Source organism: Malurus melanocephalus, unplaced genomic scaffold, assembly GCF_030028575.1.
Source record: "Malurus melanocephalus ecotype Western Australia unplaced genomic scaffold, MMel_1.1 scaffold_448, whole genome shotgun sequence".
In the NCBI taxonomy this organism is placed as follows: Eukaryota; Metazoa; Chordata; class Aves; order Passeriformes; family Maluridae; genus Malurus; species Malurus melanocephalus.
The window spans coordinates 398,024-419,742 of NW_026623680.1; the positions used below are offsets into that span (position 1 = coordinate 398,024).

Below are 21,719 nucleotides of genomic sequence, written 5' to 3' on the forward strand. Positions count from 1 at the left end.
CGCCGCGGCCGCCCCAGCCCGGCCCGCCCAGCCCAGCCCAGCCCAGGCGCCGCTGAGGAGCGCTGGGGCCCGGTGCCCGCCAGAGGGAGCGCGGCGCTCGCCGCCGGCCCGCGGCCTCYGCAGGCTGGGGCTGGAACCGGGCCCGAGGTGGATCCTGGCGGGGCTGGGTGCTGGCCGGGGCTCGACCCTGGCTGGGCTGTAAGCGGGGAGGGTTCCCCGGCGGTGCGCGGGGAGCTCCCCCTCAACGCGTGTCCTTCAGCCACGAGCCGGAGCTGAGCTGAGCGGCTCGGGGGAAGGAGCGAGCGGGCGCCCCTCAGGGCGCTTCCTCAGGCGGGGCAGGGCGAACAATCACAGCATCGCTCAGGCTGGGAGAGACAACCTGACCATGGCACTAAAAAGAATAAGAAAGTAGTGTCTTTACAAACAAACTCTAACTCTAGGGTGAGATAAGGCTGATATTGGGAGATAKAAAGAAACAATAAAAAAGATTTCCGTAAGAATTCCACTGGTTGACTTATCTATAACTATGTAAATAAACTACCAAAACAGAAACACAGAGATGTAAACTGAAGGGGCGGGGCAATGTATGATAGAAGGGGGGGGTTTCATCAGGCGTTTCGGGGAGCCTGTAACTTTCAAGCACCTCAGCCAATAGAGAAAGAGAGAGGGGACTGCGGCCGGGAAATTGGGATAAAAGGAGGCTGCGTCCTCTATGAATTTGAGAGATCCCATGAGAATGCCCATGACCTCTCCCTTTATTCATGAATAAAGTTGCAAGACTCCTCTGTCTCCTTTTTAGACATAAACCTCTAGTGCTTGTGGATTAATTTTCCTAACACACTGAGGGTCACCTCCAGGCTTTTCTTAAACACCTGCAGGGATGGTGACTGCACCACCTCCATCGGCAGCCCGTTCCAATGTCTAATCACTCTTTCTGTGAAGAAATTCTTCGCAATGTCCAAACTACACCTCCCGTGGCGCAGCTTGAGAGCGTGTTCTCTAGAGCTATCGCTGGTTGCCTGGAAGAAGAGACCAGCCCCCACCTGGCCACACCGTCCTGGCAGAGCACTCTATAAAGTGATGAAAAAGAGATCCTGAAAGGTAGGGGCAAGGGCAAAGTCCTGTACCAGGAAGAAAATAACCCTGTGCAACAATAAAGGCTGAGAGACAGATGGTTACACAAATAAATAAAAAAATGGACCTCCACAAAACCAAATAAACAAAAGATGTTGTGAGAGCTGTGGSGCCTCCCCTGATGCACCCAGCTCAGTTCCCCTGAGCAGGGTGGTGTGGCAGYGTCAGAAGYGCCCTTTTAGGACTTTGCCAGGTRGATCTYCTCTKGCTTGCCAGACCTTTTCCTTCAAAGGTTCCTCAGCCCAGAGACCCCAAAGCAGCTGTGACACCAGCTGTTGACTTGCAGCATTTGCCCACTGCCCCTGGGCCTTTCCCCYTCATCAGCAGGATCCTTTCTCCCTYGCMACARAAAATTCTGGAGTCCTTCTGGAGATGTGTACAGGCACCCTGTCAGTATCACTGATGCCTGCATGGATGAGCAGCACAAGGTGGCAGCCTGAGGAAAAGACAAATCTTTGCAGTCTCTCCATGAGATCCTGAACCTCAGCACCTGGCAAGAAACAGAACTGAGGTACCAAGTCTGGTTGGCAGATGGTGCCTGTCCTGCRCAGGAATCTCCAGTCATTGCTTCCCTCCTCTTGGTGCAGGTCCTTGGTTCATGCTCAGCTGGCTCTGAGTAATTGATCTTCTTTTTTCTTGTCTGTTCCCAGGGAATTGCTGATCTGCATGTGGGGGTTACAGACCTGGGACCTACCAGGAGCACTAGAGAAAGGCAAGATAAGGATTCTGAGACATTATTAATGGGATAACGCTAATGGCTACTTCTGCATATCTGCCACTGATCTTTAATGCAAATTAGGGTGTCACCAGATTTATACCAAATATGCCAATACTTTGTTTGGGTCTTTTCTTGAATGGCTCTGGCAAATCTGGGGTCACATTTCTCAGCTCAGTCTGAGCTCAGCTCATGACAACAAAGATGGAAAACTTGTTGTGGGCAGGCCTAAGTGAATTTAATGTCCTTCACTGAGAATGGAGGGGTCTTTCTGGAAAGGGAAGAGGCCATGAAAACTGAGATTTAAGCACATTGACAATAAATACCAAGAGTGGRAAACTTCAATCTACAGACCAAAAGCAACCTGTCTTGTCTTGTGGGAAGCTACCATAAGGTACTTTTACCTAAGCAGTGTGTGCAGCCTGAACGATTTATCTCATTCTAAAATCATTTATTTTTGATAACCACTGAAGAGCTTTTGGAGCACTGAGTCGTGACTATTCTGGAAGGAAGAGCTCTATGAAAGACAAGTACAGAAATAAACAATCCAATGCAAAATCGTACTGTTTAAGGTTGGACTTTTATTTAAGGCAAAATATAATCACAGCTTTAATATTCATAATATGGATATACACAGTTTGTTTTGCCACTATGAAGCTTAATATTATCACTGCTTTTAAAAAGCTATAAAATCTAGTTTCTATCATAATCTACAATACAAAACTAATACAATAAACACATTCTGAAAGATCACAGTGTTTAAAATATTAGAAAAGCAGGGGTCCTGCTTTCAAACAATAAGGTGCATCTCTAAAGAATCAAATCAACCTTGATTCTACAGGCCTGTACCACATCATGGCTGTGACACTGASAAACCAATCTAGGGTGTGGCACATACTCAAGGAATGAACATCACACATTGGAATATATTGAATAATCAAGTGTCACCAACACAAACTAGACATGAAATAATGCCATATAAGTTCCCTGTACTTTTTATTTGTATTGGCATTCACGTATATTGCAGAGATACCGAGATAAAATGTGTATAAATTGCTATCAAACAGGGCCCTGCATATGCAAACATCTGTGCTTTCCTCACACTGTACAAACAAGCCTTATTAATTCCATGGGATTCATTAGTAAAGGAAAGTTTGTAGGCCCAGGGTCTGGAATGACATAGTTTTACCCCTGTTTCACACATGTGGAAGAAGCTACCTTACATGCCTGGAATCAAGTGGAGGTTCACCACTGACATCAGCAGGTGCCCTATCAGGCCCTTAAAATGAGTGCAGGAGGCCAATTCAGTAGCAAAATCAGATCATTGTTAAAGGAAATCTTTCTTCTCTGATGTGCGGTCACGGTAATGAAGACAGAAGCAGAGTTACATTTCTGGTCAGACAGCCTTTCTCTTCTATATGAAGTAAAAATACATGTCTGACTAGGATCTCTATTTTCCATGGGATTTAACTGACTTAAGAACTTCTACATAGTCATACAATGCTGTTGCTGAATATCAGTACACTGTAAAATCYCTTTTATTCAAATATCATTATACCACTGGGAAAAAATGAGTTTTTAACTAATTTTCTGYCATTCTAGTTGGTATTGCTGTACTGGACCTAAGTGCCTCCATCTTTTCTTTGAGTCATGCAATGAACAAAGTCAAGGGACTCCCTTCTAAGCATTAAAAATAAATATGGCCTTATGTATTTTCAAGCAGATTGCTGTTWATAAATTAACTTTTTTGAAAGCATGATGTAGAATTTTAAATATATGGGGTATAGGACCAACAACAACAGTACAAATTAGTCAGAAGGTTTAATAATTCAAAGGCAGATTGAAAAGTTGGTGCTTGTTGGCTTCTTGAATGGATTTTTTTAAACTGCCTCATCATGGATAGTGCACATTACTTCTGTTCCATTAAAAGACAGGAGTAGGCAGCAGGTTCAGCTACAGGCAACTCCTTCACAGGCAAATCTTTTTCAACATATGATGACTTTACTATAATGGCAATAAAGTGCTGTTCAAGGCAGCTCAAACCTGCATAGTGCTCGCTGTACCATTACCTGTGCAATGAAACACTGTGCTGTTCCCTTGGAAAAGCCTATTCACATCACTAAATTGCTGTATTGTTTTGTGGGCCCTGAGCAATTTTGGCTTATGGCTTTGAAGTGCGTTGTTCCCCTCGTGGTGGGATTTTTGGTCATTATCTTATTTCTTTTCAATTTAGCYTTCTGCTGCCACATCTTAGTTCAAGACATTTATACAAATTGAAATGTCTTCTCAGAGMAGTCCAGGCTGTGCTGCCAGCCAGCAATTGCTACCAGTGTATTTCTTCAGAGCAAGATTACTCTTTGARTATCTATAGGGCAATTTTATTCCTGATATACTAATCTTCCTACAGATTAGAATATGCACTCATGCCAGTGAATATTCAAGGTATGTAGGAGATTACTGCACCTGAGATTTACTTGGCAGACCTCAGAGATCCAAAGAACAAGGATATATTCTCACAACGCATGCATACACTAAAATAGGTCACTGTTGGCATAAACCATGCAATGTGCTGGCAGATGCTGTAACTGTATATGCAAAAAATTGTGAGTACAAAAATTTGATTGCTTAGCAAAGTTTCCATTTGCACATATTGCCCCCATATGTTTCCAAATACAGCAAATACCTATGGTTCTTTTTTTTCACCAAAAACTAATGAGTATTCTTGTCATGTTCTTTCCACATCCATATATAATCAGTATTAGAACATCAAAGTGGCATTACTTAATTTGACAGAATAGCAATAAAGGTGATCCCTTTACTTGCATTCACTTATGYATATTTCCCAGAACAGTTTAAAAATGTATTTTGGAATGTTTAGCCATTTGACTTGGTTTTGATTGTCCTAACAGAACTGAAATACTGGAGAAGTGRCCATGCTCCCTACAAAGCCTCTGTTTTATTTGATGATGTAAAACACCCATGACAGTTATTATACAGGATAATGATTTTTCCTTAGCAGGTGGGAAATGGCACAGCCAGTGAGAAGAGACCATCTGGGAGCATAAAATAATGTTATGCAAGTTAGTAGAACACCCTGCTACGTAAAATCAATCAATCTTATTTTAAGAACAAAAGACCTGGGCTGCTTCTTCAGCCCCCTCAAGTTATTCATAGGTTGGGAAACAAAGGCAGAGAAACTGAAGGCAACAATTGAGGCAAACAAAGCAGATATTAAAAACAGTGGCACAAAAGAAGTTGTGAGAAGCAGGTAAAAATACAGTATTTGTTCAGATTTGTACTGTTGATAAAACTTATTGCAATGAGTTGTGTGAATCCTGAAATCAATAAATTTGGACACTGCAGATCTAGTTTCCCTCAAAATTATTCCCTGACAGTAATCTATGGATGGCAGGTTAAAAGTCATGAAMAGTATATAGCTCCTTGAACTGATGTGTAATCTACAGCTTTACTCACAAATAGCACCACACTAACACAGGTACATCACAAATAAGCACCAATACCCACATAATGCATCCTCTTTGCTTTAACAGCATAATCAGAAATACTACTGTATCACTTAAATTCCTATTGCCTACACTTTAGAAACTAAACACAACCAAGAAACTAATGTGCAAACATGACACAATTATTGTGTTTYACTCTTTGAAAGAGGCTTCTTGAGTTTCCARTAACAYAGTCTTTGTCACAGCACCATGGCAGAATCTGTTCAGGAATACATTTTTCAGTCCRTAAGGGCSCAGTTTGGGAGCAGGAGGAGAYAGCATCCCATGGAAAATGTCTAACAAAGGCTGCATGATCGATTTCTCAAAGCAGAAAGAAGGGTACACAGAGGACCTTACTTTCTRTTACACTGAAAAGTGCTGACAGCTCTGCTCAGGTTGCTTTCCTGTCAACATCTTAAAAGCAACAAATAAAGGTTGCAATGGCACATTTGAAACAGCATATAGAGTACAGAGAAAAAAATCAGATAGAAAATAAGGAGGGAAAAGATGACAAAACCCCTGCTCAATTRGTGAACATTTTCCAAAGAGCCCTGGGGTGTATTTGCACTGTGTTCAGAAGCTGTGACTGCAGCACATCCAGTAGCCACCTTAACCTAGCCAGGTAAGAAAAGCCACARATCTCTATGAGTAAGCTCAAACTGCCACATCTGATGAAAGAGATGAACAATTACGCTCCAAGRCTTTTACCAGATGTATCCCATGAGATTGGATGTTTGTGTGCTGCCCTTGCTGGAGTCAATGCCAAACTTACATAAAATGCAAAGATATTTGGGACCTCGAATTCAAAAMCTGGGTGGTCACATGGGTTTTCTCACTGTTGAATGGACTAACTCTTGCTCCAATAACTGCCTTCTTTCTCTCAGGAAGCCAAAACATTTGGCTCCATATACAGAGAATGGTTGTAGAGACAGGAGATCTGTTTTATGTGTGTTGTTGATGACAACACAGTGAAGATCAGTCCCCTCCGAATGTGAATTAGAAGAAATACTACAAAAAGAGACACACAGGAAGAACCACTASAAAACTGACACTTAATGTCAGTTAATGAGTTCTTAATGTTTATTTCCTGCCATTTATGAAGAATAAAATTTAAAAATAAATGTAAACTTGGCCATTGGAATTTATGTGTAATAAAAATGATTTTATCTACTGCTATTATGGTAAGTTTTAACACATATGTGGTATATGTTATAGTATCAGTASTCATAACTTGCTCTAAAAATCTAAGTTACTGATTTATAATACTTTAGATGTATTAAGGTTTTGGCAATGGTTTTCATTTTCAAGCAACTCCTGAGAAATAAGTGGAAAAAATTAAATGTTGTGCCCTACTGATAATTAAGGAGTAGGCACTGGGGACAAAATCAAAAGGTCATGATTACTATTCTGATATGGGTRGATTCTGCTAAGGGTCAAGTTTGGAGTTTGGGGTTTCTTTAAGGGTGTAGTTATCAAAACACAAGATAGCTTTTGTTTATGATTGCATTTCTAAATATAAGGGTAGGCAATAATTGAAGGATTGGAGAAGTGTGAGTCTACATCACAGCAGAACCTCTTTCTGTCTTCCAGTAGACAGAACACAATCACAGGAGCTATTTAAATGCAGTGGCACAAATGTCATTACTCACATGTGAGCTGAGTGACATCACCCTTCTGTAAAAACTGAAAAGTGATTGACCACAGGAAAGAAGTGGATAGGCCAAGTTTTATCTCCCTTAAACTTTTGTTTAAGAAGGTTCCAGTAAGGAAATACATGAGTCAAATACATTACAGRAAACAACTAGATAAAAAATCCTAATGGATTTGGGATCTTCACTACAGACAATTGACTTTGATCTAACAGGAGCATTTCAAGAGGGSTGGGCAGAGCACACTCACATCTCCATTGACTTTTTGATCCAGCTTCATGTGTAAACCTCCCTATGGAATTCATCCTTCTRTGTGAACACATCTCACTGCTCAGARKAACCAAGTTACTGACATTAGTGGCTTTCTTAAAAGACCATCTAACCTGTTAACTTATGTGTTTTAATAAACACGTAACAAATGCATATTGAATTTTAAAATTTCTATTCACTAAAAGATACCTAGATTCTTGACACAGAACTGCATTGCTTTATTCACCAATGAAATATGGTTATTTCTATGATTAAGTAATTAATTAGAGCTGCACAGTGCAAGACAAAGTAACAGAAATCCTTATCTGCAGCTCATAATAATGCAAGCTATCTCATTAAAATAACAGTGGCAAGAGCAGGAATAGGATTGTTATATTAAAATGTGGAAGGATTGCAAGACCCGGCTCCAACTTATAGCCTGATCAAAGCCCATTGAAATGAAATGGGAACTTTAATCCATTAGGCATTAAAAATAAAGAWATTGTAATCTCCTCCAGCTGAGAATGCAGGAAGAGAGACTACTTTTTTTGGCAGTGCATGTACAGCAGCTTTTTCTSTCTAACTTCAGTTTTTGACATATTGGTCTTCCCAATTTGTCTTTGCAGGTATTACACTATTCCCATATAAATAAAAATAAATAAATAAATAGTAAATATATTTTAAATACGGATATTCATCTTCTATTTTTTAGTACAAATCTATGTTAGTATTTTCTTTAGCTTTCAAATACCATGTCATATCTATAGTACAAAGAAAACAGCATATAATTGCAACTTTAAGTGCTAGTGCAACTAGTATTGATCAATCCATTTATTTCTATTTAAATGATTTTCTAGCTAAAAATCATTTGGGCATATACATTGTTTTGTTACTTGGGAAAAGAAGCAATTCTGAGTTTTGTTATCAGGTTTTTTCCTCAAGATCAGTATGCCATCCCTGGTTTGTATTCACTTTGCAGGGTTTGTAGTGAAGAAATCATCAAGGAAAATAGGTGTTTCATTGTCTGAAATACTTGGGATACTGTTCAGAAATGCTGCTATAAGGTATTAAWTTTTAAAGAAAACTTTTTTATCACTGAACAGTACTTATCTAGCAATGCTGTACCATTAAGAAAGCATCAGCCTGCTGTATCTGTTTTCAATCCAAGTCTTCTCTATGGCTCCACCCATCTTTCCCRTGACTGGGAAAATACTGACAAGTGACACAGTTACAGGAGATCAGAAAGAAGACTAGCTCCTATCCACAGACTGAGATCTAAAAGGAAAGGTCCAGTTCACTGCTCAATTGTACACGAGACCCCACTTGCTGAAAAGAACTGTGAAACTGCAGCCTGAACACACAGCTATCCACACAACTGCCATTAGATGCATTATATGAAGACCAAAGAGCTCCAAGATACAGGTATTCCTAACACATGTTACCAAAACTAGCAGATGTGGTTTAGGTAAAAAAAATCCCAGATTTTGCCTTTGTGGAGTGCAGTGACCTGTCTACAACACCTTCTCCAATAAGTGCATTGCCCCATTAATGGTTTTTGCAGGACTCTTTTTAAAACCTACTGGATGCATCACTGTTCCTTCTTTCCATGTCCCTGCAATTCTAGCTTGCCTTTTTTYCACCAGACTAAAAGTTTGATAATGCCCCTTTCTCTCTCATTTGAATAATTAGATAAATATCTATGACATCAGATTCAATCAGTTCCCCTTTTTTTTTTCCCACTGACCCATTTATTTTGACCACACATGTTCCCCTCCCACCCCCCCVAGCCCCAGTGTATTTTCTTTTTGATCTGACTCCCAGCTACATTAAGGCTAGCATTAGTGGTACCCCTGGCTTGTTTTGTAAATAGCCTGTCTTGACAAATGAGTGAAACTGCAGGTGCCCTCTCCCATCACCACGGGGATGTGGCCCTGGAGAACGTCAGTCTTTAGACAAAGACACTGAAGAGAGGAAACTCAGCTTGGTTGGGTTGCAGCAAGTCAGTCAGGAAACACACAGTTCCTGAAAAACCTTCATACAGACTATACACACTTTCTAGTGCCCGGGAACCAGACTTAAATTCTTCTGTAAATAAGAACTCTGCAAACCTAAGAGAAAAAAAAAAAGAGGTTGTTATTATTTGATGTCCCTCTCTGTCTACTTGTTTTTTTGAAACATCATTTTAATAACATTCAGTAATTAAAAAATAGAATTATCATTATTTAACCTTATCTGCAAATTTTACACTATCTAAYTTCCATAAGAAACTGAGGTTCATCAGATTTGGAAGAGACAAACCTTTGCAATCTGTTATACATTATGCTTAAGAGCTTTTTCTGATTTCTGTAAGACATCATTAAACAAATACTTTTCATTAACTTTTGTTGCAAGCCATGTTTCACATTGATGCAACACTTTCTGTAATGCTGAAATAGCTAAACAAATTAAAAAAGTAAGTAAATGGCTGAAAATCAATCATCCTAATTACTATGCCACTTTCCCTTTTTATTCTAGGCTGTAAGGAAAACAATAACRAACATTGAATCCTGTGTATTTAAACAGGTACAATAAACTACAGATGCATAATTAAAGATAATTGCAGCACTGTGACAGAATTTTCACTGGACTATATGTGCTTGCACCCAGACAAAACAGAATTAACCCCACTAAGCTAAGCTAAAGGAAGGAATGATAAATTAAAAAAACATAAAATAACTGCACACCACATCCTGTACTTAAGTTTTCATTTCTAGTAATACGAAATAAAGACTCTGAAAAAATCATAACAAATATTTTTTTACTCTGCTCCTAAACCTTGGCACACAACTTGTCTGAGTTTTGACATCGTATCAGGATGAGACCTGGACGCATGTGATTCCTCTGCTTCCAGCCCAGTTCCCTCTKGAGGAATGCAGGCTCTTGGGCAGGGAGGGAGCACCACAGGCAGCCTGGAACCACACTGCAGAGCTCCCCAGAGTTCCCCCACAACTCAAGGCTAGAACTGACCCTGAAGCTTAAACACTCAGATCACACCCCAGGTTACACCACAGATTCTACTTATAAATGTTCCTGAAACTTTCCAGTATTACCCTAAATCCAGAAGACAGGAATGCTAACCTTTGTGCCCTGTATATGTATTTTGAGTTTCCAGTGAGCCTATAGAGCAGCAGGAACACATAAGCACTACCAGCCACCCCGTGGCATATTCCAGGGCCCTTCTTCAGCAGGCCTTTCTGCCAAGTGAGCTCTCCACAGCGGATACAAGTGTCCAGGTATTGAGGCTTCTTGGAAACCAGGTAAGCTTTGGCAAACAGGTATGCAATGCCTAGGAAAAGAACAGTGAGATTACCTTTTGTAATAAGGGTTTCATAGAACATTTAAGAAAATAAAGATTAATGCACTAAAAAACTGCAGTCTCATGCTCTACATGGTAATATTGCCTCTAAATGCTCCATGTGGAGGTGGGAGTATCTGCTATGCTAAAAGCACAMAGTAAGATGTACTTATTCACCCCCTGTGACAACACCACTTTCAATCTTTTCTATGCATTACTGAATTTCAGGGTTTACTCTAACATTCCCAAACTTTCATAATTTTAAAACAGCAGCCACATTTTTTCCTTTAAAACAGTAAACTCTTAGCAATGTCTTCCATTTCCATTCATCTCACCTGCTTATACTGACAGAAACACAAGAATGGGCAAGATAATTTCTTACACTGGCAACAGATACAATTTTTACTAAACGAGAAAAAGAAACTTTTTTCCCCCAATGAGGCCCATACTGCTTTATTCTAGTTATATACAGTTATGCATACTAACTTCTGTTAAAAAAGAAGCTATTTTTAGAGGGGATTTAAATAAATTAATCATAATCCTCACCAGAACACTGCACAGCTCAATTCATGGTAACCTTATGAGAATGCACRTGACACATAACCAACTCAAGTGCCTAAGGATGTTGGCAATGTTTTGCTCAGTTGTGGTCTGAATTTAACACTGAAGTAGCTTGCTCTTGTAAGCTATATCTGTGTTAGAYGTACACAGGATACAGTTTTTTCTGGGGAAGAACAATAGCAATTAATTAGCTTGCACATCTCTGTAACTTCTTYATGTCCTTTGTCACTTTGGTCAAATTTAACCTGAGATTATCYTCTACATGGAATCACCTAATGTGGGAAAGCAATGTGATCAGCATCTGGCTATTGATAGCATCAATGGCAAGAGAACCTGGAGCTCCATGACACCAGTGAACCAGCTCGTTCTCCCTCTCGATWGTCTCCCCCAGCTCAGGGGGCCAGTTGCTGTTCTGTTCTTGGTCCATCAGGAAATCCACACTCTGCCACACCAGCTCCTGATCTGCTGGCTGCAGGTACTCATAGTAGGAGAGCAACATCTGCAGGATTGATGAAAGCCCATGTGCTGCACCTGSAAAGAACAGGAACAATTAAATTAGAGAGTGGGCTTAGGTCCTGTCTCCACCTCATTGCAACTCCCTTTGAACAATTTCCTTGTCAAGTGCATGGCTCCATCATCTTCTTTATGCATATTAGAATAGTGCTTAGAATAAAAGATTTCTAGGTGCATAACACTATGTTTTACTACTGCTGTCATTTCTAACTCCTTTAGCTTTGCAAAAATATGCATGAATTCTTTCTGCATTCATTCAGATATGAAACTCACTGTGTGAAATGAAACTGAACCTGAACTGAATTCTGTTTCAAGGTGTTACTCCTCTTTCACTGCTGAATCTGGGTCATAAATAGGTATTTCCCAGTTACTGGCTGACAAGTATCAGTGAGCTAAAACCTAAATTTCAGTGCAAGAATTGTCTGCACCCGCCAGGGTCTGGGGAACACAGCGCTTGGGGACTGCTCTCTCTGCTCCCCTGCCAAGGAAGCATGAACCAATCTCACATTTTGTGCCTTGAGAACCCCACGAAGGCCCTGCTCAGTGGACTTTCACCACAGCATCAGATGAGCTCCAACCAAGCTGTCCATGAGAGCAGCTGACCACGTGCCTGAGTCACACTGCTCCAGCCAAAACCACTCTGCCAGTCCCTGAACGGCAACAGCAGCTCAGAAAGAACATCCCTGACTGTTCCCTGAGCAACCTKCTCTTCACAGGCATGGACACCTCTCACTGCCTGTGCTGGCAAAGCAGATTTACCWGGGCAGCAAGGAGAGGAGGGAAGGAAGCTGCTCCCCTGCTGCAGCACAGGCACCTCTTGCATTCCCCAGCGCTCACCAGCACCAGCCCATCCCTCCAGCTCCCCACTCCCACTTCAGTTTTAGGAGGCTGGATGGTCCTAACTGGTTCAGGAGAAAACCCACACTGTAGATTTTATGTGTTTTATTTCTGAAATGCCTACTAGCTCAGCATCTCCACACGGCACCACTCTCAGAGGTGCTGGTGTGTTTTACTCACCAAGATACTCTGTTCCATAGTAGGAATACATGAGTGGGACCGGTTTCCTCTTCTTCACTGCATACTGTTTTCCTGATTCTAGTATGGCCAGGCAAATCGATTTAATTTGTGCTGAGGTCAGCACCTAAACAGAAACATCAAACAAACATCAATTCTATTACAATAATTTCATTTTTTAAGGCATTTTTCAGGACTGTGCTTTTTTGCCAGTACTCAAGATAAAGTACTGCCTTTAATCTTGTAAACATGCTGTAACGTACATCATTATTAAGAGTTCCTTATGTAACAGTTGATTTACATAATGTTTCTCAAAAACAGTTTCATCCTGTCTCAGGAATGAATGTCAAATCTTTAGCTGCACAGATGAGGTGAAAAGAGGCCCTCTAAGAGTCTTTCCTTCCCAGAGATTCYTCAGTCTGATGGAAGCTGACAACAAGCAGCAGGCAAGCTGCAGAACAGCAGCCTCCAGACTGGGGGAAGAGGCATTAGGAGACAAAGGAAGAGATTAAAGAAGTAAATGTTACAGGCTTTATTGTGACACATCGACCTAAACAGATTTTTTTACAGACAAGATTAAAAACAGARGAAGCAAGGAAGAGGGTACTAAATTTTACAGAAAATCACTACTATGTATTAGGTTTCAGAAACTGCTTAGTAAAAGAATCAGCCTTTCTTAATACAAGAAAATGCTAAGGAAAATGAAGTGCAAGACAGGCTTCTGTGAAGACAGGCTAGCTGTGCTTGTGAGACTTCAGCATCACAAACAGGTCAAAGCTGCCTTCAACACAGTCTCAAAAAATGACTAATGCCTCACTCTTAGAGGTGTCAGAATTAAGACTGATGAATCATATGTTTCACCAAACACAAACTTTTCCAAGCTAATGAAATAAAGCATTCAGTGAGGAATCAGTTGTACAGGTTTTAACTACAATTCTAATGATGTGAAATTCACTGCAATCATCAGTCATCTCCTGTGTCAACCACACCTGAACATTATTGACCAATACCCAGGCAAATTAAATAATTTAAYTGAAGTCGTGTTTTGGCTTTAGGGGAAAGCCCATATGGCAACAGTACTTTGGAGACATATATTTCAACTCATGAAAAGAGGCAGAAGAAAAAAGAAAAAAGGCAAAATGAGACAGAAGAAAAAGAAAAGGCTGTACAAATAGTCTTGACAAGGTAAATGGCATTCTTAAAGTTAACTGGAATATCAGAATAGTATCTTTGAAATGTTTCTGAACACATTTGGGTTTCCTATAATTTTTATTACCATAGGATTTACAATTAGTTCTTCAAGTTTATACTGATAGCTTTAATATAGGGATAACATCTGTTATATTCTCTCATTTGGGCTGTAAAAGATGCTACAGATAATTAATGTCATTTAAAACTTGACTGAAAACTAATGGCTGAAAAATCTTGTTTGAGTCTCACCTTGCTCCCTGATAACAAGGGATTTTATTAGAGCTGCTCTAAATGACTCTGATATTTGTACAACCTGGAGAACAACCTAMTTCTGATCTTGATTAGTGTTCTTTAATGTTACAGCAGTAGAATTTAATAAGCCATTAACATCTGGAGACTTCACTCATTTCCAGTCATTTTAAAATGAATTATTTTAGCTTCACAGAATTTAAAGAAATGTTTTCAATCTTAAGCAAATGAGGGAGCAAAGACATGGTGAGAAATACYGAATTCTCTCCAGAGTTCTCATTTTAGTGTCTTGAAATGAGGAACCTACTCCTCCAAATTCCGTACCTCGTAAAAGCATTAGCAAGGTCACCCTTTTAAAATACAYGTGAAGGATAAAGTCTGCTAATTGTAATTCTGGAAGGGAAAGGCATGTGGGTTAGGAAAATCCTAATCAGCTCATTTTCCGTATGGGATGATTCCTTCACTTAATAATACCAACTAGCTTTCAATACAAACAGTGTTTTGCTAAGCTTATTTTTATGTTCAGCACATTTAATCTTTAAATTGAACTAATGACTATTTTAGAACGCTGATTTGTGTATTTTAAATGGATATAAACTTCTACCCAAATCCAGCCTTCCACAGTGCTGCATAAAGAAATATAAGCTAGATAGGAATGCACTGTTCACCATTTTTTAATACCAAGTAAGTGTAAAAAATCAAACACGTGAGCACCATGGATACTTAAGTCTATACATTGTATACATTTCTGGCGGGCACAATGAAATATGCTAATGTATATCACCTCTTTTTCAGAATGCACAAGCAGCTCCTGTGCAAAGTCAGATGAAAAATGGAATTTAAAATCGTTATTAGAATGGATGGTAGAAATCAACCCCCCTGATCCAGTTCCAYGTGACCAAAGAAAATGGGAAAGAAAAATACCTGTGTATCTTGAAAACAACTGGATTTCTGGCCACTTGGACTGACCTGTGGGCTTATGCCAGGTAGATGTGTCCTAACTAATAGCTAAATAAAAAAATCTTTATGTTGACTACAGACCTCTTACCAAGTCCCTCAATCCACAGTCATTGMAGGACTGCTGCCTGTTTCCCAAAACACTTCAATATGAAGGATTTGCATTTGCTCCTTATTKGAGGAAATGGTTGGCTGGAACAGAAATTTTCAACTTACCATCACTATTAGTGGCCTGCTAAAGGCTGAGTAATCAGTAACCATATTTAAGATCTCCGTTGGCTTGAAAATTTTATTTCAACCAATTCTGTGTTAAAACCTCCTTACCAAAAAAAACCACAATAAYTGACAGCTTGTCTCTGTATAGTCTCTCACAGTATCTTTAATAAAGCTACTAAATTTTATGGCCAAAACAACAATCATAGAATACTTTAATCATAACCTCAGACAGTGCAGCTGTGGTCCTACAAATTTCATTTTCATTTCAGTATAGTAACAATGCTTCCTTGCCCCTGAGAATTACTGAAGCAATGTTTAATTAGGGACAGAAAAGAAACAGACTGATCATCCTCAAGGCTATCCTGAAAGGATAAATTGTATATTGATATCATGTCCTCTGGAGCTGTCAGATGCTTTGATGCAGAATTAAACCAATATGAGAATATGCCACCTGGAAAGAAAAGCCATGCTTGAGATAAGATACATATTTCGAGAATCTTCTTGAATGTCACTTCATAGGAGCATAGGCAAAATTACTCTTTATCATGTCAGTACTTAACTGGAAGATTAATGACACTAAGAGATGTATTAATAGTGCTTYAAAATGTCAGCTAACTCTTTCTGTGCTTTTTAAGACATCATAAACTGTTCYACSATAGAATTACAGAATGGTTTGGGTTGGAAGGCACCTTGAAGACCATTTAGCTCCAATTCCCCTGCCATGGGTAGGGATATCTTCCACTAGACCAGACTGCTCAAAGCCCCATCCAACCTGGCTTTGAACTTCTCCACAACAACCTGTTCCCATGTCCCACCACCCTCACAACAAGGAATTTCTTCCTAAYATCAAGAYCAAACTTKCCTTCTATCAGTTTAAAGCCATTTGCCCTTGTCCTGTCACTACATGCCCATGTAAAAAGCCCCTTTTAAGCTTTCAGCTATTTATCAAACACACACACTATACATATTCCTTTTCCAGGTTAAGTATAGGTGGCTTGCCCACTTTGGTCTGAATAGACGAATTTTGTCTCAAATGATGTTAAAAATGTTCATTTTAGTCTCCTCACTAGACTGACGTTTGGAATACATGCATGGCACATTGTCCCTGTAATTTCAGTATCAATAGGTCGGTGAACTTATTTATCTTCTGTTTTACATCATTGTCCAGTGATGCTCAGTGCTGCTAAATAACTGTTCTACTCACACTGGTGATAGCTACGTTCCCATATACCTGTTTCTTTAAGCACAACACACAGGCAGAACTACAGTACCTTTTATTTGTACACTGTCTGTGCCTAAGAGCCTGACTTACAATAAAAAAGCCACTGTGATTTTTCGTAAAGTCTCTTCATTTTCCTCTGGTGTCACTGCAGACAATATGCCTTTTCCCATAAAGGCACTCCACAATTTTGTGAATTATTTAAGGCAGGTTCTTCATTCAGTAAATCCCTGTTAAAAGCCAGCCAGGAAGTGCTATGTCTACAGCAATCACAGAGCATCATCCTGTTTTTTGTRAGCAATCTCTCACCCTGAGATTGTTTAGTCGGAAGTCAATAATTTCACAACTCCTTTTAATCTACTAAAAGAGATTTTGCAATTATTGGTTATGACAGTGCTAAGCCCCATGGATGTGCTTTGAAAACTGTCGACAAAAATCTTGACCTTGAGGATTAGGCAGAAAGCAGCAGGATGAGCTCTTCTGATTAGAGGAACATTTTCAGCACTTCATCATTTCTCTGAATGTTCGTACAAGCCCCTTGGCTCATTTGAAAACCACTGCTACATCAAACTGCATACTGTATGGAATATATTTGATGACTGTAAGCTTTTAATTCTTTTAAAAGATCTGTATTTATTTTCTWAGAGCTCTTTCCTGTAAAAGAAGGCATTACTGAAGCCAAGTGTCCTTATCTTTTGATAGATGCACAAGCACTTTCASGAGGTAACAGCTACACTTGCATTATTGTGGAAAAAACCTTCTACACACATAAAAACATTTCATTATGCACCTAACACATCAAACATCTCTCTGTTGCACTTCTAAAAAGCCATTTACATGAATTTGATAGTACACTTTTTTCTGATGCTGTACAAAGTCTCAAAATAAGCTGAAGAAAATGGGTCAGTCTGCAAATAACCCTCCCTAACAGGAGCTTTGCCATTGCTCTCCTATGCTGGTAGCCCAGCAGAGGGAGCTTGTGAATTAGTTATAACAACCAAAAATGCTGCAAGAAAGGACATTCACRTTTGTGCTCAGCAGGACAGCAGACACTGGAGTCAACTTGATAATTTCCTGATACTGCACCACATGATGTGTAAGTTCACTCCTTAAGCCTGATCTTTTTCTGTCAGAGACAGGGACTGGCATTGTTTAGGAACCTTCTTATTCAAGGTCACAGCCAGGTTTTTGCCTTTCAGATGAGGACAACACCTGAATCCAAGGAGGAGTAGCAGGTACAATAACAGGGGTCTGCCTTCCCTTAGTGTTATTCCAGTTTGGTTGATGCAGCTCTCCTGTGGCACAGTGGGAAACCCAGCTCCAAGTGCTCAGCTGTCTGCTTCCCTCACGACCATTGCCAAGTACACCCTTCTTTTAAAAATAAGAAATACATGGTTTTAAATCTCCCAAAAACTTTGGTCAGGGAATTAGATTGGTTCCAGAAGTCATGTTCCTAGTGCAGTCTGTTTGATGTTGTAACAGCAATGTATTGTCTTGAGAGTGTACTTTCCAAATTTCTCATACTAACACAACTACATGACATTGAGTTCAGACTCAGGACAACTACTAATATAATTCTGTCAGTTTACTGGAAAATGGTACTTGACTGCAATTTTGAGTAAGTCAGACTTYCCTGTAGATCCCACTGGTATTGCTTGTAACCAGCCTGTAAATTTGGGGAGTTCTGAGGCTTGCTCTTTGCCTCAGAACCATGGAAACAGCAAAGCAGTCCTGTCCCATTTTTTSTGTCACTAATCACGACTCCATTCAAAAACCGAAGGCTGAATTTATTCCTGATGCATCAGGTTACTGGCAAAGAAGACAATACAGGACTTTTGTTACATTAACAGAGTGCAAAACTTYCACAGGTCTCACTTGCCAGGACTGTGCAGCACTGAACCCATCAAATTCCACTGTCAAACTGTCCTTCAGAAAGGGAACACGAAGTGTTGCAGAGAAGGATGGAGCACAACTGTCACTGGAGACAGGTGGCTGGCTCAGAGCAGCTGGTGCTGCTACACAGTTGGTCAAATGCAATGAGCATCTCAATTCCTTATGTCTCCACTTAGAAATGGAGTTTCAAAGAGAAAAACAACTATTGGCCTTTTGTGGTGGGTGACAATATTGGAGGTTCTTGTGTGCATCCTCACCACACACTTYTCTTCCTTGTGATTATCTCTGAATGGCATTTTGATTTGTCCCAAGATAAGAACACCAGGTAGGAACTGGAGGAGTGCCCAGTTGGYCCAACCTCCCTCCAGCCCTTTTGCAGGGCAATGTGTACCAAAGTCAGTGGCAATAATCACAGCTTCCCCTGTCCCTGGAATGCATTCAGCTCCATGGCAGGAGGTTGTAGCCATGCAGGGATTGGACTCTTCTCCCAGGCAACCTGGACAGGACAAGAGGAGAGGTCTGGATGACACGGTGGTRTTCAGTCATAGGCTGGACTCGATGATCCMAGAGGTYTTTTCCAACCTAATTGTTTCTAGGATTCTGTGATTAAGCAAGCAACCAGACAGTTCCTCCTTGCAATTCCAGCATGGTATTTTTTTCTTAGGACAATTCTCCCTTGGTGTTCTCATCTTAGGACAAATCACAATGCCCAGCAGAGGCAATGGTGAGGGAGAGGGTGTGAGAGAGAAAGCACAAGAAGACCTGACTATCTTTCATTACTGTCATACCTTTCTTCAAGCTCCCCCTATCTGAGTTCATCGAAGAGAGAGGGAAACWTGAGTTTCTCCTAGTTACACTCAGGTTTCCAGCCCTTCTACTCCAGCGGCACCAGGGTGTGGCTGGAAAAAGCTATCAGAGTGGCTCTCCTGGAGGTCTTGTGAAGGAAAAAAATAGGTCTGCATCACTATTGTTACTTGAAGAAAGTAGGGAAGCACAACTCCTCTGCTCTGCTATTGGAGAAATGAAGCAGGATGTCAGGGAACAGATCCCAGATCAGAGCAGCTCAGAAAATCACCCTGACTAAGGAGGTATCAATCTGCCTCTGAGAGCCAAAGGGGGCTGCTCAGCAGCAAAGCCAGCAAGGCATTTGTCAGGAGSACAAGTCCTTTCACAGGACAAGTGAGGTATCCCGGGATGCACTCCTGTGCTGAGGCTTTTGAACAGCAGCTGYCTGCACCCCAGCTGCATGTTCTCTGCTGCCTAGTCGAGGGTTAGAGTTACCACAGAGCACAGAGAGCCAACAATTTAATTTCAAGCATCTCTCCCTAAAATTGCACCCAAATTCAAGAGCATGAATTGAAAAGCGTGTTTAAAAACATTAAAAAGATTTGCAAATTAAGTGAGAAACAAACCCAGCACTGCTTGGAGAGGCTTTTCCTTACATTATGAAATTCTACACCAATGTTTTTCAAAAGGCATGTAAAATTCTTTTTTTCCTGTTTTTTTTTTATAATTGAAGGATAATGAAGGGCTGAGCAATTATGGGGACACAGACCCTGGGAACTGGCTAAAATGGATGTATCAGAGATCACCTTTCTGCAACCCAAATCCTTGTTTGGAGATCCTGTGTATCAACCACTCCACCACCAGACACTGGAGCATTTCATGAGAGCTGCAAGCAAGCGGGAGATTACTGCTGCATGGATACTGCTTTCCTTCCTACTCTCCCCTCACAGGTAGGAAGAAGATTATTCACATGTAAACTTCATCAGTGGGAAATCCTTTGACTCTGTTTAGTCCCAGTCAGAAAGCACATCAGTACACGAGTTCTGYAATTAGCTCATGCCAAAAGCGCAGCACAGAGTTGTCAATTCCTGATGGGAGATTTATCCTTCTGCACTCCAGATCTGTGTTCCTGTTATGACAATGCTGTTATGATGACAAACATCCTCCAAGCTGGGCACCTCGTACTCTGGTTGGGGTAACAGGCAGCCCAGCGTGTTGTAGCTGTGCTGCCCCAGGATCCCAGCCCATTTATAACACTGCTGAACAAGGAACATCTGTTCTGCCTGTGTATATTGGATCAGCTTTCTTCCCCTGAACAGCGGGTCTGCTGGTTCTCTGGAAGTGATTCCATGCCTTCATCTGCTCCACAGACATTTCTCGTGGTAGCAAAGCTGTCCCAATGTTTGCACTGGTTCATGACTGCAATCTATGCAGAGATGTAAGAAGTTCTACCCATTCTTCCAGCTCCAGAGAATCAAGAAACAGAAATCATGAAACAGCCCTTGCAAAAGACAAGTTTTTAACCCAAATGAGAGACCCTCCTGAAACACTGCATTAACCCGTGCCTTTAGTCTGAATTAAAAAATTATACAAGTCCAATTCAGTTGGGCACCACTGTTTGCCACTAGGAACTTGGGCAGGCTCTTCCTTGGGAAAAGGAATTTATTACTGTTTGTACACATCTGCAGGTCAGCACGAGATGGGCAGAACTCGATCTCGAATCAATCTGTAAAGGTTAACAATGTTCAAAGGGAAGCTGAGAGTTCTACAAATGAAAATTACAACCATATCTAGAGACCAAAGAAAGCTGATGAGCCATTTCTGAAGATGATGTGAAGGTCTCCAGAAAKAAATGGACACTTCCATTTATTCATTATTTTATTTTATCTGTAAAGGAGAGCACTCAGCATTGGACAGGGCACTGATCTAATAAAATGTAATGTGTTTACTTCTGAGGAGCACAAATGTGCAAAGAGAAATGTTCATGCTAGGACTTGTTAAGATTATGAATTTTACCACTGCCAAGTTCATGAAGACAAAGTTCCCTTTGAAGATGTCACTAAAGGGAGAAGTGAAAGCAGGTGCTCAAAAGCACTGATGAAAGGAGTAAGAGAAAATAAAATTTAAGCTCTGAGAAACTCATCTATTTCAACAACAGTGATTATATGTTGTTCGTGATCCAAAAATCAAAATAAATCCAAAAAAATCCAAATAAAACTATGAGATTACACTAAAAAGCACCCACGGAATACAGAAAGCAACTATGTAATACAATAAATTAAAAGAACAGGATAAGGACAGGGAAAGATTGATTGCTAGTTCCTTGAGAATATCTTTAAGGATGCTCATCATTCAATTCATCCTAAGTAACACCATATCTTAATCACTCACAGGAATGGAAAAGAGCCTTTTCAGCCTCATGCAGTACTTTTTTTTTTCACTTTGTCAAAGTCACTTCACCTATGACATCATTTGTATGGCTTTTAATATCAAAGTCGTCATTGACCTGAATGGATCTTGATTGGGGAGACTGCTA

The 21,719-nt window shown here is 40.4% G+C and overlaps 1 protein-coding gene across 1 annotated transcript in view; it reads right to left on the reverse strand.

The window, feature by feature from the left end:
* Positions 1-9,043: 9,043 nt before the first annotated feature.
* Positions 9,044-21,719, reverse strand: part of LANCL3 (LanC like family member 3) — a 30,760-nt gene continuing 18,084 nt past the window's right edge. The window contains exons 2-5 of the mRNA XM_057380349.1: positions 12,676-12,799; positions 11,479-11,676; positions 10,368-10,575; positions 9,044-9,358 (exon numbers count right to left, since the gene is read on the reverse strand). Of these exons, the coding sequence (XP_057236332.1) occupies positions 9,199-9,358; positions 10,368-10,575; positions 11,479-11,676; positions 12,676-12,799 (690 nt within the window). The 3' untranslated portion in view covers positions 9,044-9,198. The remainder of the gene's footprint in view (positions 9,359-10,367; positions 10,576-11,478; positions 11,677-12,675; positions 12,800-21,719) is intronic.